This window comes from Phoenix dactylifera, chromosome 3, assembly GCF_009389715.1.
Source record: "Phoenix dactylifera cultivar Barhee BC4 chromosome 3, palm_55x_up_171113_PBpolish2nd_filt_p, whole genome shotgun sequence".
Classification (NCBI taxonomy): domain Eukaryota; kingdom Viridiplantae; phylum Streptophyta; class Magnoliopsida; order Arecales; family Arecaceae; genus Phoenix; species Phoenix dactylifera.
The window spans coordinates 8,474,184-8,493,981 of NC_052394.1; the positions used below are offsets into that span (position 1 = coordinate 8,474,184).

A 19,798-nucleotide genomic window follows, 5' to 3' on the forward strand; every position below is an offset into this window, starting at 1 on the left:
TACCACCTGGACATATTACCTTAATTTGTTTTGGGAACAAATTAAGGCTGACTAGACGTATAGCAGCGCAAGTGTGAAGAACTAAATTGGTAGTCAAGCAACGGACTGGCCGTAAATTTCCCAAGGTAATTGCGGAGTCCTATTGGAAGAACAACTCATGGCACGAGTGGGAAATCTTATTTTATAGGAAAGTATCACAGTATTTATACACCAGGACCCCGAATCATCATGGGCGGCCCACAAGTTCCCCCTTTGGATCTCCTCCCTCTCGTCCCCTCTCCTTCGATCGGCATGGCCTCCTCCCATTCGCATCATCGTCTCCCTTGGAAACACGGCGAATTGGTGTTCTGCCTCAAGTCAGAGACATCCGTCGGCGCCGACGTCGGCCGGCCCCACATGCTCGTCGAGGTCACGCTGAGCTTCTTCATGAAGTTCGCAATTCCCTCGCCGGTTGAAGGAGGATTCTATCGCTTCGGCTGTCATATTACGCCACGCGAGCGCTACATGCTTCCGGTCGATAACCCATCGCTGTGCTTCTCGACGCCCGATGCCTCCGCGAAGACCGCTGCTATGTTGGTCCCAGACGCGAAGCCGCGGCTCGGTGAAATTCTCCGACTTCTGGTGCCGGACATATCGCGCTTCGCTCACGCCACGATGAAGAGTGCAGAGTCTCAGGGGCATACGGCCATGAAGGTGAGCGTCGAAGCCGTCGCCATTGTGAAGGTGAATTTCGACATGGTAGAGAAATATTGGAGGCTTCGGCCGGGCGATGATGATGAGGAAGAGTCGCTAGGGACCTGCGCGGTGTGTCTCGGTGAAATACGGAAAGAACGGTTCTGGCCTGCAAGACTTGCATGCTCTCATACGTTCCACCTCAGATGCATAGCTCTTTGGCTGCAGCGGCAGAATTCTTGCCCCTTATGTAGATCAGAGCAGCACATAATCGTAGATGCTTAGCTTGGGTTTCTTATTTTCTTATTTTATCTAAGTTTAGTCGGACAAGTATTTTGTTTTTCAAGCCAATGTTAAACTTATGAAAGTTTAGTTTAATTTGATTAGTGAGTTTCATGGAGCAGAAAGGATTTCTCAATATTTCCCTGATCATTGTTATAATTAGTTTATGGTGTATATAGTTATTTGGAGATTTGAGTTGATTTTGCTGGGGTTGGTATCAAATTCTAGCATGATAATTCTATTGCGAACTTTAATATTTCAGCATTATCTGAATCTCAGTATTCTGCTTTGTTTCTTAGTTCTTGAGGTTAATAGGGTTCAGGGTCCTTGACAATGGTGTCTTGAACTCAATATGCAAGACTTTATTTTTTAGTGGAAGTAGAAGATGGTGAAGCTTTTATCTTGTAGTGGGAGAGAGAGTGCATTGTTTTTATAAAGACGAGGAGAGAGAAGGAGAAAATTCTTTTTGGTCTTTAAAAGTGAGTTAAACTTATATTTTCTTTTGAATAAGTTTGTTTTTCTCTCTTAATTTTTTTTCTTTCTTCTTCCGTTGTTGCTTGATTTAATTGAGTTTGTTATGGATCATGGACTAGCATGTTTGACCTATACTGAGTAGCATGCCGTTCTATATCATGTGTTTCGATATTTCAGCCGATGACTCTTTGATCATTGCACTTCTTGACCCATGATGCTTCGCATAAGGTTCTTGCACCGTCAATCCTTACAAGGTGTCCACTACTCGATAAACTCTGGTATTACAATCATGGAGATGTATTAGTTGGGAGAGCACCATAGGGCAGATTACCTTGGATATAAGAGGAGCAGGAAGAGTCATGAGGGGCTTGTGCAGCCTGCCTTGACAAAGTAAAGAGGAGGAGGGGGTCTTGGCAGCCACATTTGCTCTGCTTGAGATGCATCTTTGCATGGCTGCAGCAGGAGAATTCTTGCCCCTTGTGTAGATCAAGGCAGCCCATATTGTTATAGATGCTTGGCTAGGGTTTCTTACCTTATGAAAGTTTAGTTGCTGACATATTTAATCCATCGCAACTCGCCGAGTTACAGTGAGCTAGTTTTTTCTTTTAATTATGTGAGGATAATAGTGAGCATGATTGTTAAGTAGTATTATAAGCAAGTGGAGCAGAAAACATTTGTTGATTTTCCGCTAGATATTGTTGAGGTGATCTTCCCCATCTTCATGGTCTTATTGGTTCATGGAGTAATTTAGAGCTTCCAATGGTGATTCGTCCTGAGTCGGTGGATTTTGCCGGACATATCCTAACTACCAACTAGAGATGATCATAGGCTGAGCTTAGGTATAGAAAATATCAATTTTTACGTAAGCTCGGCTCGATGCCTGATTAAAATGAATAGAGTTTAGGTTAGAGGCCCGATTTATGATTAGCTCTACTGCCAACGTTGATACTTTAGAAGAAACAAGAACCCACCATTAGTCAGATAACTTTGGGTCTAGTACCATCTATATATGTGGGTTTCTATTCTCGTTTTTTTTTTGGGTTATATAATTTCGGTTTACTTTTGGCAATTAGTTTAGCTTTTGACATGGATATAGTTGGCCCAACCTGAATGAACCAAGAGTAAAAATTTAAGAAGGATTCATCTTCTGATAAAAAAAAAGTGATGATTTTTCTAAAATAAAAAGAAAATTGTATTTGATTGAAATTTGTTCAGGAGTTAGATTTATTAGTCCTACATCAATTTTGCTCGAAGAATCATCTGAAGAGGAAAGTTTTGTTTAATCAACTTGTTCCAGCCCCATATACAATCGAAATATCATATGACCAAGTTGCAAGAGTCCTTCATGTAGCCAAGTTGGTGTATGAGAGGTCTCTTGACTCTCTTAGATCAATATATAGAGGGGGAAAAAAAGCCTTTTTATAAATTTTACATTCAATTTCTTTTCCTGTTATATTTTATTTTTGTTTGCCAAACTTTGTTTCCCATTTATTTAATTATGTAAAGAATATTAACTTGTTGTTTTGTAAACGGCATCGCAATTGGCCCATGTTGAGAGCGGGGATGGATCATATGTAAAATTTTGAATGGGCCCGACCCTTTATTAAGAGAAGGTCTCATATTTGGATCTCGAACCCAACCACACAAGAACCTCTCATGAACCTGTGCTTTTACCCAATTACATAAAAAACCCTAAATAACCCTCTTCTGCAACTCTCTGTTAGATACCTTTAATAATACCCATGCGATGCATGGGATGACAATGAAAATAAAAATATAATTTTATATAATAAAAGAATAATAAGAATTTTAAAAAAATAAAATAAAAAAGTGCAATGCTAACCCTTCTAATCATTTCGATCGCCGTAGTATGCAATGGTCTTTAATTATAGGAAGAAATAGAGGCGAGTTTTTTTTTTTTTGGTCTCCCACTACCTTTAATCACCATGACACTAAGCTCAAGTTCAAATTTTTCCAAAAATAAATAAAAAGATAACCTTTTCTTTTCTTTAAGTACCCAAAAGAAATAAGAAGTGGAGTTTTTTTAACTCCCTCTTCCTTTACGCAACTTCAGAATGCCATATATATATATTTTTTACTTTTCTTGAATTTATTTCAAAATTTTAGATTTTTTTTGTGAGTGTGGGCTTCTTCTTTTTTTTTTGCATGGCTTCCTGTAATTGTTACTATTTTTTTGTACACAATATTTTTATGCACATGGTATTATTTTCTTTTCTGAATGTTTTTTTTCTTTTTGATCAATCTCACTAAAAAACTAAATTATTACGAATAGATTATTTTTTCCTTTTTTTGTGCGTATGGAGTTCCCAAAAGGAATAAGAAGTTTCTTTTTGAACATTCCTTTTTGAAAAAAAGTTTTTTTTCATTTCGAAAAGTCCCACTAAAAATCTAATTTACTTGCAGAGAAGATATTGCAAATGAATTATTTTTTCCCTTTTTTATGTATAAAATTTCCAGAAAAAAGATGCAGAATTTTTTGAACATTTTTTTATTCTAATCTAATTATTTTTTATGCGTATATTCTTTTTTTTCCTTTTTAAAGAGTCCCACTAAAAACAAATTATGTTTTTTCTTCTTTGTACATGCAAAATATATGCAAAATTTCCTTTTTAAATATGATTTTCAAAAATAACAGAATCAAATTTTCTCTCTCTATAACTTTCGAAAAATTAATTTTTTTATATTTTTTTATATTTTTTCTAAATTTTGAAGAAGTTGAGTTTTCACTTCTCTTTCCATTTAATAGAATTAGAGGTCTTTTTGTGTTTCATTTTTTTTTTATCGTTCACTTTCTTTGATCTTTTTCTTTGAACCATGCAATGCCATTGGCCCTCCAACGCTATCCCAATCGAGCTTGGCCCTCCAACCCTATCCCAATTGCGTGACCAAAAACCCATTGCTGCCGTGCAAATCAAATCATATGCATCCATCGACGAGTCCATATCAGCTTTTTCAAGTATATGTCTACGTGTGCGGTTTGAGAGCACATCCACATTAAAGAGAGAAGGTCAATACAAGGGATGGAGGCTGGAAGGACCTGCACGGTTCTTTTGATGCCGTAAGCTACATTGGTTTGACGTTGTTATCTTTAATGTTTTTTTTTAGTGATGGCTTCCCTTGAAAAAATGTTCAAATGATTCTTTATCCAATGATGATACATGCACTGACCACCATCTCATGATACTTTTCACTCAACAGAAATAAAAAAAATAATAAATATGAGAATTTCTGCTAACGTATATCTAGTTCCATACTGAATATACAATAGATAGATTTTAAATATATAATCCTAATAATATCTTCTATATTTTCTATTAATCCTGGCCTTTAGAAGAAGCTATGTTGCAACACCAAGTATAATTACTTGTAAAGATTCTCGGGGAGACCATGCGTCGGTTATGAATGATGACGTGTTAATTAAAGTATTCAAGATCGCATGAAGGAAGATTACTAGTTGGCAAGAGTAGGTGTGAGGTGATAAGTTTGAATTAATCTTATCATATATGAGGCACGAACAAGTTTAATGTGTTAATTGCATGATAAGATACAAAGCTGACAGCAACATCGAGGGCTACATGACTGTTAAGTAGGATATTTTGTTAGCTAAAATTCAGAAAAATACTTAGGTTACCGCAGGGATTAAGAACTTTTTTCTAGCCATTTATTTTGTGTTCTATCAACCTAGGTTCATGACTTCCCTTCGCATCGATCAGCTCAAGCATAGTATATGTCTAATATTCCTAATTTATCTTTTAACTTATCTAAATAAAAAAAAAAATTGGGAGAAAGAGAGAGTTCTTACTTATTCAAATTCAGATTTTTATTATACACCACTATCGAATTGTATCCAGAATCTATGGTTGCTAAGTAGAAGAGAATGACCATTGGAATGGACTTGGTTCAAATATAAAATATGGAAAAAAATGCATAGATTAATGTCGGCAAAATTGCATTCCCTTCTTTGGGCCCTATGAAGGAAACATCAAGAAGAAACAAAATAAAAATCAAAATTTAGACCCATCTATCCCCCTCTACCCCCATCATGCACGTTGGCTGATAAGGCCAGGTGAGAGGATAAGCACAAGAATCCCAATTGATCAGCCCCTCCCACACCAAACAAAGTACGAATTGGAAGGCAAATGGATGAAGTCATGAGCCACATTGGCCCACTTAATCCCCATCCGACTATCCGAGCAAAGCTTCTGCACTTATAGAATTGGTGTTAATGACCCATTCGAAGTTTGAAGACACCTCCGTTCGCCGAACCGCTGCACGCAAAGGCATTCAAATCCCTCCTCTTAAGAAATAGGGGATTCCTTCCTCTCTCTCTTCTTTTATTAAAGCTCCAACCACACACTTCATTATGCTGTTCTATCCCATCAATACCCTTCCTTGTGATATATCTGCTCGGCCCAGGACAGTAACGAGTTTTGTGACCCCTTGGAAACGCCTCTGAATTCAACTTGCAACCCATCCAGCATCATCTCACAACCTCTTCAAATGATGAGGCCTGGAAAGAGCTGTGCTGGCTTTGATCCTTCAAATGATGATGAACCATTATATCAAGCTGGCCCCATTTATGGGATATTATTACTTTCTAATATTGATCTTGTTAAAATATTTGAAAAAGAAGAAAAAAATAAGAGAGAGAGAGAGAGAGAGAGAAATTTATATCTTTGTTCCATCTCATTCGATGTACCTCAAGAATTGTATATACTAGTGTATAGATCACGCTTATAAAAAAATATATTACTGGCTAATATAAGTTATTACGTGCTTTCTAAAATTATTCTGACAAAATCATGCTAATAAATAAAAATAATACAAACCTATACAACATCACGTTAACAAAGAAAAATATTATGAACTGATACAGATTATTTTGTGATTCTTAAAATTATGCTAACAGATATGAGGACAGAAACGCTTTGCAAAAGTTGGACTATATTGATCAAGTTCATATGAATTATGCATAAGTATATATATATATATATATATTTTGGTTAGGTGGGAGAATGCAGCCATCAGTACCTCATGTCAGCTGCATTGCACGTAGTACTCATTTTTCTTGCATCTTTATACCTATCATTTGCTTAAACAAGGCAGCAGGGGCCTTGTTTCATATTAAACTTCACTTGGCTTAAAATTTGTACAGACAAACTTTTTTTTGATCCCTAAACTTCAGTGGAAAATTTGACAAAAGGTTTTCTCGGAAGGCTATAACACCTGACAAGATTGAAGTCTTTTTTATGGTTAGTCTCAAATGGAAGGATCCTAACAGCTGATAGTCTGAGAAAAAAAAAAAGAAGAAAAAATTGGCCTGACCCTCCAGTTTGTATTCTTTGTCACGGAAGTATGAAACTGCTTCTTATTCATTTTTATTATTCTTTTCTTCCCTTCAAATTTGGAATATTCTAAGAAAAAAAAAAGCTGGCAGGGTCAGGCCCCTTCTTTAATTTCCTCTTAGGAAGAATGGAAAAGAAAAGGAATTTCAAAAAAAAAAAAATGTCATTGAAATATTTTGTAGTGGAAATTATGAAACGAAAGGAATACAAGGATTTTAAATTCCTCTCAAAACGCTCCTTGAGTCATAATTTGGGAAAATCATATTTTTATGGGGAGAATGGGTCTCTATTATCCCAAATATTCCTATGATATTTCTGATTTTAAAACTTTATTATCTTAAAACTTTCTTAATGATCTTTAGGGTTCTCATCTTCTTCTAAGAATATATATATATATATATATATATATATATAGACAAGCCAGTCTAACCAAACTCATTCTTGATTAGGCCAAGTCTCATCTTTAGAAGGTAGAATTCAAAAAGCCGATTCAAAGGAGACAATATATATATATGTTTTTTAAAAAATATCAAAACTATTGCAACCATAAGGTTAGATCAAGATGATGTAACGGAGATGGGGTAAGAAGGGCCTGCCTACAAACTTGGCTAGTTTGTTTTGAGCATACATAGCTAAAGGCTCAAGCTCAGTTTGTTTTTTGGATAGCTACCGAGGGTGGTTAAAGTTAAGTGCCAATATCCACCATTAAGCAGTCAACTATAAAGCTGGAAATTGTTGTTTGGCTGCTCGTCAGCTAACCACACCTTTTTTATGGAGATGACACGAATGTTGTTTGGTTGCAAAATGCATGAGTTAAGGGGTTAGGCCCATTTTTTTTGTGCTATATAGACGGACAACAATGCCTTAATGTATTATTTCCACCTAGATAACTTCACCTATAATATGAGATATGCACTCACCACCTCATCTATCATTGCTTGCTATACTATTTCTTAGTCAAAATTTATAAAATAAATTTTTATTGTTGAGCATTGAAAAAAATTATCATGAAGATCTATCCTCTCATTAATAATTTTCTCTCTCAACGGGCCTTATGACCTTCCATTATGGGTGTTATGGCCTTCCTTGTCAAGGGATCCTCATGTTAGCCGTATGGTAGGCTCGCCTATGTTGACCAGCAATTTTTTTCCCTATTCACAAGGATATGACATAAAGCATATTAATGTAGCATATGGACAAGGACAGGAGCCTAGAGCCCACCAAATGGCCGGCTTAGCCCTTGGTGAAGCTAGTTGGGCCATTGGCCATCACCACCTCATCAAAGAAGGAAAGATTGTTGGAAAACTATTGCCTAGAAATTGCTATATTATTATTTTATAAAAAATAATTTATTAAAATAAATTTTGAAGATTTAAAAGAGCTTGCCTGAATCGAGGTATGTGATATACACAACTCTAAGTACGTAATTCGCCCCCTATGTGCGGGTTTGCAGTGATCTCGTCCCTAAGGTACAACAACGCAGCTCAGTCCGATTCTTCTCTAACGAGCACGATTGTTGGAAGGCTTGACCCAACTGACTCTTTCAATTGCCCAAAAAATAAAAATATATAGAAGATAGAAAGTTGAAAAATAAAAGAATCCTGTCTGTGGAAGAAACTCTCGGGAGACAAAGTACCAGTGAGGGAGAGAGATTGGATTAGATTTGGATTATCCTGGAGAAGTCTATTTATAGACTCTATTCGGAAGATCGATATGGTGCGGCGTTTCTGAAGATGCAATGTTTTAGAAACATCGCAACCCTATGGAAACTAGAACTAAGGTTCTTTTCAAAAGACTCGCAAGTTTTTAGAAGGAAGCGTCTGAAGAAGATAAGAGTTTTAATGTTTTTAAAATATCTAAAATTTAGAAAATAAAGTTGATATATTTATTTTTTAAAATTATTTTTGTAAAGTTAAAACTCCAACAGAGATTAGGAGATTGGGCACTGATAAGTAACTGGTCACTGTTTATCCCCATCTCATCATTCCAACTAGCGATTAACAGCAAACACCATGTGAATAAGTATAGACAAAGTAAAAGCAGATGGAAATCACGTGACCCTTGTTGAACTAGATAAAGCCTGGTCATAAAAAATCTTATCTGTGGTAAATAGATCGAAGTGGTAGAATTCAATCATAATGCCGATGAAGAAACCAACAAACTAATCATAATACAAGGCGTAAGAAGTAAGAATACGCCGAGGTGATTGAATCGGTCTGCAAAACATTCTCAAAATGAAGAAGATCATATTGTCGGCTAGGGTAAAGGAAGACGGCGAATATATGATGTTTGGATAGGCCAAGATTAAAAAAATATAATTATCAACCCAACAATTGTTGTAGAGCAATTGTGTTAATAAACGTGCATAGTGAAAAATAACTAGGATTAGTTACAAAAAGTAATGAGCGCAAGCTTTTCTCCTGATGAATCAAAGACTTCCGCAATAAAGGTCATGTTCAACTGCAAGCACAAGCTAAGAGGTTCCCATGCCTTAAACTTGCATGAATGTCACATGTTTAGCCCGCGTGCAGCAATACAAGACCCGAACTCGAGACCTTCCTGTTTTCTCCTGCAAAACCTTAACCAACCTTGTCATGATTGTTTAATTGATATCAGTTTGTCTCTATCATGCTAAGCCCAAAAGAAAACCAACACATCTAACGCCTAATTGAAACCTTGGTCGACAAATAAGAAGAGCTTTCAGCAGAAGAGTGCACCAACATAGCTGTGCACCATGCCAATCAACTCGTTTTCTTCCTATAAAAGAAATTATATCCTGCACCACATGCACCATATAGTCGTACATGTCGTCCAATCGCAACGATTCATTTCTGTAGCGATACATCAAGATGAATCGAGCGATCGACTATGATTGGTGCACGCCAATCCCTGGTGCTACCTTAATCAGTTAACAGCATGGCTTTATGGGTTTTTCCTACCTATAACTAGGGGTGGTGCAATCCATGCATTAAAAAACCAGCGCAAACTTGGCCGGCTGCCATTTGCGCACCGCGTCCGTTCGTGCAAGGCATAGCTTTCGGCATTTAATTAGGACATGAAACCGAGTGAAACCAAGATATGGAACAATGTATACTACAGGGTGGCAATTGGCAAATGGACGTGGTCCTAATCTTAGGTAGGCTGCAGAGGAATAGGGAGTGGACTCTAAAATATCAGCCATTTAATTGTAAACGAATAGTTTGATGTAAAAGCAGGCAGATGCTCAAACAAGTATTAGGTACGGGGTAACAGTACTGCTAATTAATTTCTTAGCAACACAAACGAGCAAGAAATTTGGAAGTGCTTTGTTTATCACAACTCAAAATTGCAAGGTCTGGTTTATTGTGTGAATTGTGATTCAAGAGGAGGGCACAAACATACAAGGTGGTTGCCACACAAGTAAAATTGAAGGGTGGGATTTGGGTAGATTTAGGAAGTGCAGGGAGAGTTAATTCAATTGAGAGTATAGTGATGGCTAGCGATTGAGATTGCAGAATGACTCATGTTTGCATTGTAAGGTAGGGTTTGAAAACAGATGTTTTCGTCGAATTTGGAAAAAGAAAAAAAAAATAGTAGCGATGGTAATAAAAGTAATGAAATGGACTCTTACAAAAATTGGATATTTTTCCCTTTAAAAAAACCGAAAGGTAAATATAAATAAGAAATTAGAAAGGTGACTGCAAATAGCAAGATTCAGAATTTTGGTTATGCTTGTGCCGATGTCGTCGAGTAACAAACAAGGGTAATAGAAAATTTAAGCGTGTATTTAGTATTCTTTTTCAAGCTAAATGAAATTTCATCAAAAGGGTTCCTAAATCGTCAAGGGGTGAAAAGAAAAAGGGGAAAAAAAGAATGGGTTGGTTGCTGACAACCTATACAACGGCGCCTCTGGTCCTCTTGGCTTTATTTCATAATTGCAATCTTATTGGCGTTACACATTTTCTAAAACAAAAAACTTATATTCCTAAATAATTAATGCAGCCATTGAGAGGAAAGTAATAATGTATGAAGGCCAAAGAATAAAATTGCACATAAAGAATCCTATGTAACATGATCCCATTATTAAATATACATATATACATCTACATGCAAGCAACACGTGCCTTAATTCTCAAACTTCTGCTTAATATATTGCATGAGTTGCAAACATTTTGTTTTTTTTATCCTTATCAGTCATACAAAATTTAAGGCACATATAGTTTACATAATATCAGTATTCACAATCGAACATGCAAAAAATGGTATGAATTAAAGAGATTTTTCACATATTAGGATAAATAATAAATATGATGATTTATGCAATTTGTAGAAATACTGCACAAGGTCTAAGTCGTGCATTATGACTAAATTTTGAGGTAAAAGATTAGAATGATTTGCACAATTTACAGAAAGACTACACAATGTTTAACTCGAACATCATGACTAAATTTTGAGGTGAAAGATTACGATGATTTGCACAATTTGCAGAAAGACGACACAAGGTCTAACTCGAACATCATGACAAAATTTTGTGGCGATCATCAAACTTCATTGAGCGGATAACCTAGTGGATCTTCTCTTCAATCTGATGTCAATGGTACATTCTCTTATACAAGTTCAAAAATCTAAATCATGATTTTGTGCAATCTCAGACTTGGTCTCAGCCATTGTAACCATCTATTGGCAATCTGGCAAGCGAAGCTTCTTATATTCTCATCCTTAATTGGGAAGGAAAATTCAAGTCAAGCCCACTGAAATGTCCGTTCTTACTGGCCGGCCATACATCCAACTGCCGTCCAACTGCCAACCAAGTCAAGAAAAAAAACCGCGTGGCTCCGAGCTGCTCTCAGGGGACATGTTCGACATTTCCTAAATGTAGATGGCATCCAATGTCCATTTAACTTATGCTTCGCTTTATTTAAACTCCAGCGAGAGAGAGAGAGAGAGAGAGAGAGAGATGGAACTCAGGGAAAGAGAAGAAATTAGATTGCTTATAGATGATGGGAGGATGGGTTCCTCTTGTTCTCCTCCTTCTATTATTCCTTCTTCTTTTTCTTCCATACGTCTGTGTAGAATCTGTCATGAAGAGGAGGAAGAGAGCTCCACAAGCATGGAATCTCCCTGTGCTTGTTCTGGGACTTTGAAGGCAATAATCTCTGGTTTTGGTTTGCTTTGAATTCATTTGAGATCTATTCATCAAAAAATGATCTTTATTTGCTAATATTGCTGATTTGGTGTTCCCCTGTTCCAGTTTGCTCACAGGGAATGCATACAGAGGTGGTGTGATGAGAAAGGGTCCACTATTTGTGAGATTTGTCTTCAGGTTAGTACCCAAAATATAAAAACATGGACTTTTTCGTTCGGAAAAAGAAATAACAGAGCGATTTCTTCCCTAAAAGATGATTTCTGGTCTCTTTTCTTTTTGTTATTGATGTGAGGAAACCGGAGTTTTGGGTTTCTTCTGTAGGAAAATTTCTGTCTTTCCTCTTATTTTTTGCTGATGTGATGTTGTTTACAGAGTACTTGGTAATATAATCTTAGTCATATGATTTCCACTTGGTTGGAGTTCAAAATTTGGAACTTTTGGGGGAGAAAAAAAAAAAAAAAAACTGTTCTACAGATTCTTTTTTTTTTTTAAAAAAAATATCATTATTGGCTTAGCAGTTCATCGCTTTTTTTTTTTGTTCCCAGGGATACTGATACTGGTTATATAGCATTTTATTCAACTTATACAAATTCTGCTTTGCATTCTCTAAAATTGAATAAAAGTCTTCTTCACCACCATATTTCTCGAAAAAATAAAAAAAACATTTTTGTTAGCTTTCAAACAACCTGAATTCACCCTTCTGCAATCACTCCGATATCTCTTTGTTTTCTTTGTTTCTTTGTTTCTTTGATGTGCCTAATTGGATTTTTGATACATTCCTTGAGCTGTATTTATAGTATTTGTCTTTTCATCCTTCTAAACTTTTCTTGATTCACAGAAGATCCATACTTTCTGTAAGTTTATTGTTTTTTATAAGATTTTCTACCGTTGGAAGTTTGAAAACTTGTGGATTAACAGCTCTAACAATGATTCAGATTCCCTTTTATTGCCTCCTCTTTAGAATTTCACCTAGATTAAAAACAAAGATCTACTTGGAGAAGTCCAAGACTCATAGCTTGTTGGTAACTAAAACATCAAGATTTCTTTATGGATAGGCTTTGAAATATAATTATCAGTGATCTTAATTTATGCAGAGACTCCCAACTTTCAGAAACTTTACCGTAAAGCAATCTGTTTCTTTATCTATCTTTGCAGGCATTTGAACCAGGTTATACTGTTCCACCCAAGAAGGCTTTGGTTGAGGTCCCCGTTACAATCAGGTGGCTTTATCTTCTATTCTTTCCTTGTATTTTTATATATCATGAGTGGGACCGTGGGGTTCCCAAATGCATTATACCGAAAACTTCAAAGAACGTTAACCCTCTCTCTTTCCCCCATAATCTTTGGGATTTGCGACCTAATCAAGTTCCAAATGGGCTGTTTAAATTTGAATTCTTCCCCAAAGCGGAAGGATCTGACGGCTGACAACGGTGGGCCCACTGCAGGAGTGTGGCCCCCACTGCCCACTTGTACCTCTGGTCTTGTAGCCGTTGTTACTGGTCCTTCCTCACCTCTTTTTGTATTTTTTATAATTCTTTTTCACTTTTTTTATTATTTTTTTTGAATGGAGAATCTATGATATGGCCCAATGAATGTTCCCAAACCTTGGTTCATGTTGGCTTTCTGCTATTGGCTTTACAATTGCCACATCTTGCTTATTTTATAATTTTTTTTATGAGTATCCTTCTAAATATTAAATTTTATATAAATATCCTTCTAAAATTGATATTTATATGTATATTCTCGTAAAATACTTGTTTTGCTATTATATTCTTTTTTATCCATATTTTTTATATTATCTAACATTGTTAAAAAATTATCGGTTTCAAATTAAAATGACTAAAATATTCTTAATGGATGGATGTGTAAAAAAATATTTATAAGGCCATCACAATGGAGAACAAAAAAGTGATTTCAAATTTTACTTTATTTTTCATTAAAATAAATATGTTTTTTATTAACGGTGTTGGAAGAGATATTTGTGCAAAAACAGTGTTTTATGACGGTACAAAAATAAATATAAATTTTAAGAGGGTATTCACGCAAATTTGAATTTTTCGAAAGGTATTCATGCAAAAAAAATTCATTAAAACAAAGTAAAAAGAATAGCTAGAAACGTTGGTAAGTATCCTTCTAAATATCAAATTTTATATAAATATCCTTCTAAAATTGATATTTATATGTATATTCTCGTAAAATACTTGTTTTGCTATTATATCCTTTTTATCCATATTTTTTATATTATCTAACATTGTTAAAAAATTATCGGTTTCAAATTAAAATGACTAAAATATTCTTAATGGATGGATGTGTAAAAAAATATTTATAAGGCCATCACAATGGAGAACAAAAAAGTGATTTCAAAATTTTACTTTCTTTTTTATTAAAATAAATATGTTTTTTATTAACGGTGTTGGAAGAGATATTTGTGCAAAAACAGTGTTTTATGAAGGTACAAAAATAAATATAAATTTTAAGAGGGTATTCACGCAAATTTGAATTTTTCGAAAGGTATTCATGCAAAAAAAAATTCATTAAAACAAAGTAAAAAGAATAGCTAGAAACATTGGTAAGTATCCTTCTAAATATCAAATTTTATATAAATATCCTTCTAAAATTGATATTTATATGTATATTCTCGTAAAATACTTGTTTTGCTATTATATCCTTTTTATCCATATTTTTTATATTATCTAACATTGTTAAAAAATTATCGGTTTCAAATTAAAATGACTAAAATATTCTTAATGAATGGATGTGTAAAAAAATATTTATAAGGCCATCACAATGGAGAACAAAAAAGTGATTTCAAAATTTTACTTTCTTTTTTATTAAAATAAATATATTTTTTATTAACGGTGTTGGAAGAGGTATTTGTGCAAAAACAGTGTTTTATGAGAGTACAAAAATAAATATAAATTTTAAGAGGGTATTCACGCAAATTTGAATTTTTCGAAAGGTATTCATGCAAAAAAAATTCATTAAAACAAAGTAAAAAGAATAGCTAGAAACATTGGTAAATCTGGTTCTGATTAAGTTTAAATGGCAACAGAGGAAGCTTGGAGGTCCCTAGGCTAAATTATGACCCTCAAAACCCAGCATTAATCAACAGGGATTATGCTGAGTGCTCCTCAGAATCCCAAAGAAGCGCCTCTTGGTGCCGATCTGTGGCTCTAGTGGTAAGCATTCTAGTTCTTTTTTGTTTTTAAAGATGAATTTAGCATTTTAATTCTTCAGAAAAATTAAAAAAAGTTATTTGCTAATATTGCTTTGAAGAATTCTAATGTGTTTGTTGTTAGCCTCAACGGCTAAATATCTTAATTTGTGATGCCTGAATTGCTGATATCTTACGTTTGTGCAGCTTACAATCATGTTATTGTTCAAACATCTCATCACGGTGCTGGCAGTTGGAGCTGATCACTATGCGTTTACTGTTCTCACTGTAAGTATTGGTTTCCTTAAACATTCTCTAAATTAGCTTTTAAGTTCTATGGTTAGCTGCTATTGTTTGAAGATCATATGAACAATTTTGTGCACATAAAATCATGTAGGTTTTTGTGCTAAGGGCGAGTGGAATCTTGCTGCCCTGCTATTTGATTATGCGGGTGATATCGGTGATTCAGCGTGGCCAGCGGCAGTATCAGTTAGAGCAGCTCCAGCTTCATGTGAGTTCAGAAATTCTCTATCATCTTATGCTAAATACTTTTCACTGATTGTTTGAGGGAACAATGAAAGAACTACTCGGTGAAAGTATCGGTCCAACTGATTCACCAAACATTGTTGTTTTCTTTGTTTGTTTGTTTTGAAGCAGGGGAGAAATGATTCACCTACCCATGGAGTGGAAGATGTGGAATCGCAATAACATACAGTTCATGTACATTCATAAACCTAAATGTTCATAATTGTAAAGAAGAACAAATTCCGAAGTTTAAAAAAAAAAAAGTTCTTTTGCAGTTTCTTAATGTATTTGATCAAAGAAATTTGGTGGGTTGCCAGTTGCCACCATTGGACTTTAAAAAAAAAAAAAAAAGGGTTCTTTGCATCTCTTTTTAAATCCAAGTAGCTATGTCCGACTTGTCCAATGCTCATTCACCAGGGAGAAGGCCAAGATCAATGAAAAACTCCGCAATTTTTAAACTCGTAGCTCCGAAGAAATGTTTCGAATGCCTACAAAGAAAATGGGAATTACAGAGAACAAGTATTACCTGTCGGTGTAGTTTAAATCAAAATTTGTATCAACGATTTGTAACTCTTGAAGTTAGGCTTTAGCATCATGGAAAAGTTTTCCTTTTCTGCAATAACAAAAGAAAAGGTATCGAAAACTTCAATAAGATCAACACCACAAAGGAAAATAATGGGGTACCCACTATCATCGCAATTATGGCCATATCAATTACTGAAGCCGATACAGGTTCTTTTTGCTTTTGCAAGGTTAACAAGCAATCCTGCCTTGGAAGCTACAAGAAGTGTCTGCCAATCCATCCTGATGCCAAGCAATAAGATTCATTAACTATGCTGGACCATTGCCAGAGCAAAAGCAGATGGAGGTTAGAACCTCCTAAATAGACTTTACACCAACTTTCACTTTCTTAGTTAGGAGAAGATTTAAATTAAGATTGGCAAACAACAAAGACAGTAACTTTGCTGACAAAATTAATTCAACATGTACATACAGTTTGCAGCATTTTCTTATGCAACTATTATCAGAAATGTACAGGAACAAACTGTCCTGTCCAGTTGTAATTGCATTAAGCATGCTAAGGGGACCTCTTCAAATGTGGGGCTTGCCCCTCAAGTGGCAAAAATTCACCACCCCAAAAAGTAAAAATTATGATGAATTAATTACTTTCAAATGCACCAGCCTAAAGACTTATTATGAACTACTTCAATTTTGCTAGCTGACAGAAACACTTATAACATGGCCCTCAGTCAAATTCACTGAGAGCTCGAACTTGAAAAGTGGAAATCTTCATGATTTCTCTGCCTCTTCTTTGCAAAACAATTTTCTCCAAACTGTCCGGTCGAGCCTTTTGAGACCTTGAAAGTGTATGTGGATCCCTGCGCATGGTCACCAAAGATAGCCCCAAACTCATTTTGCTGACCCTGCAGTTGGAAAAATACCGGCGGAGCACCCCCTGGACTGGAAACATAATGAGGAGAACTTGAATGCTATTCCATGATTCTCAACCATTTGGTGACAACACTCTTGAGAACAGATTGTCAATTTTCAACAGAATAAAATTACTATATAATGATACTCTGAAAGCCACGAGTTGTAATTTCTTTGAATTTAACCTTCAGTCCATCCAGTCTGTAAGAGAATTGAAACAAGCAAAGCAAGGTTACACAGAAAGCAGCATTGGTGCCAACGCTTTTCAGGACATTAACCAAGGGTAAGCTCATAAAGTGAATTTTCCCTATCCATTCCTCCAGGTCCCTCCTCAATTTGGCAAACTATATGGCAAGGTGAAACACGAGGACCAGAAGTCACATTGTGAGGAATCAAACAATTTGGTGAATTACAAGGAAAAGTCAACCAGAAAACTCAAAAAGGTACAACAGGTTATATAACTGTGTTCCACTGTCATACCTAAGAAGATCAGAATTTTTTTTTTAAAAAGGTTATGAAATTTTTAATGAAATCTTACCTTATTAGGTACCACATCGACAAAAGGAATGAATATTATATATTAGATACCACATCATAAATTACAAAGTAGAATTAGATGAGATCTCCAAATTAACACCTAATTCTTGTTTATAAATAACACATGTTGCTGTTTCTTATTAAATGTCAGCTGGTACCACATATTATTGGTGTCAGAACAAACAGAGTCATGATTTACAAACCTTATCCTTCTTTGCTATTTGTTTCTTTGAAGGGACTATCTTTTAGAACCCTTGCCCAATTTATCTAGATTCTATTAGGTCCATTTTCTTCTGAAAACATCAAATACAAATTTAAACCCTCATCTCATCAGAATCACCTCCAACCATCTTTCACATGACAGCAAGTATATTTGTCATTGTTTATCATTTTATCCCCTAGTGATGTAACTCCTATGCTTCCTTCAAGGCCAGCAATTCTTACAGTTTCAATTGTCTACTTCAGCATTCTCAATCCGCTGTGCCTAACTGCATTTGCACCCTATTTATTGCCTGACTTCCTAATTCAAACAGCATCATTAAACTGCCGACTTGTATGATTTTTCAAGTCTTGCCATGTAACAGTGACCATGCATCACTCTAAGAAACAGCATTACCACATCATTCACCACTCTGAACTTTACCAAATATGTCCACATCTTTCCATAATTCTTTAGCACAATAAATCCGGCATAATCAATTGATTACCTGGGTAATTCTTCAGTGCCTATTATTTCCTACCAGTATTTTTCATTAACTTTTTCTTGTGCTGTGTCTGTTGTGTTTCTCTTATCTGCCAATTTAGCACTGATGCTAATATCTTCTCCGGTCAATTTATGTGTGAATGTATGGTGTGAAGTTATTGACAGAGCTACGAGGCCCCACTAAAGCAACTTGTTGCACCCTCTTACCATGTTCATATAGCCTCAATAATTTCTCTGATTTTTGCATGACTGTTACAAGAGCCTAGGAAGGGCATAAAGTCCCAAAACATATTCAGAACATGATCTAACCAAATACACCTTCTAGACACTATCACTGTCCCAAGGTTAAAACCTGTTGGCCTAAACGCAGTAGACCGACTCTGTCCGCCAAAGGCTTGATCGTCTCGATTCAATGCCAACACCCATCACTTTGCACAGCTTAAGCCTTCGCAAGTTGTGCTATGATCAACTGCAAAAATCATAATGCTTATCTAACTTAACCTATTTATTAAATTTCGGAGTTGCATAAGACTCTGAGGCCCTCGAAAAGCACATGAATTCCAATTCAAAAGAACAAGCTCATGGATAAGAAACCAAAATCCATATCTTCCAATCTCACTTGACTCCACTGTCTTCATAATACCGAGCAGTTGATCATCTTGGTGAGCTGTTTCTTCACACAGTACAGAAAAATTACTATAACTAAATATGAAGCTTTTTTGACTTAATCAGGTTGATATTAGCCCAGGCTTTTTAGGCAGCTACTAAAAAGGCAGATGGCAGGAAAATCTCAATAGTCTTTTGATAATATGATTGCTCATCTGACTTACTATCGCTTTTTCTCTAAGAAAAAATAAAAAGTTGATATGCTATGGCATGTATTCTAACATCTATTACACTAACGTGGTCAAGGACTTAATTTCTTAAGCATTGCATGTCAAAACATGCATATGACCTTCTCATAACACAGCAAAATTTCAGGGTTGAAAATTTTAGGAGCTCACAGAATTTTTTCAAGGTGGCTTTGCAGCATCTTTTAAGAAGGAAAAAATATATGGCACAAGTCCAGTCACATCAAAATCAAGGAGAGTACTGATTGGCTGATGGCAATGCCATCCATGAACGTTCTCGCATGGTTCAAAGCAGCAGCACACCTAGTATTTTGCTCAAGTGAGGACACCATTACAAATCACTTGGTAGTTTGGTGTTTAGAAATGACAATGATCTATGCGAACAAGATACATCTTCCACAAATAAACTGATGGAGAGAAATGAGAATGAACAGATTTGGTAAACAAGATCATGATACATCTGAAAAAATTCTAGAAGTCTTAATGCTGAGAGTTTCATCAATAAGCAAATTAAACCAAGAACCATGATAAACCACATCAGCCCTCTTGCTTTATTTTAGTAGAAAACCAACAATACAGGCCTTTTTTTCTTTCTTTTTCAGACAATATGCTACTGATTCAGAGATATAGGCAATAGATCAGCAAAAAGGTTCTGTGAAGAGGGCATGATGATGAGAA

The 19,798-nt window shown here is 35.5% G+C and overlaps 2 protein-coding genes across 3 annotated transcripts; both read left to right on the forward strand.

Moving 5' to 3' along the window:
* Positions 1-225: 225 nt before the first annotated feature.
* On the forward strand, positions 226-1,223 carry LOC103701131. The gene has a single exon (XM_008783106.3). It carries the CDS (start codon positions 229-231, stop codon positions 955-957), a length of 729 nt encoding a protein of 242 aa, XP_008781328.2. The 5' UTR covers positions 226-228; the 3' UTR covers positions 958-1,223.
* A 10,494-nt stretch (positions 1,224-11,717) lies between these two features.
* LOC103700961 lies at positions 11,718-15,961 on the forward strand. 2 transcript variants are annotated; one of them, XM_008782868.4, is made up of 7 exons: positions 11,718-11,919; positions 12,025-12,096; positions 13,075-13,139; positions 14,972-15,098; positions 15,281-15,361; positions 15,471-15,584; positions 15,728-15,959. In XM_008782868.4, the coding sequence occupies exons 1-7, from the start codon at positions 11,731-11,733 to the stop codon at positions 15,779-15,781; spliced, it is 702 nt and encodes a 233-aa protein (XP_008781090.2). In that variant the 5' UTR covers positions 11,718-11,730; the 3' UTR covers positions 15,782-15,959. The 2 variants fall into 2 exon arrangements, with proteins under 2 accessions (XP_008781090.2, XP_008781091.2); XM_008782869.4 differs by having other exon boundaries at positions 11,725-11,919; positions 15,731-15,961.
* Positions 15,962-19,798: the final 3,837 nt, after the last annotated feature.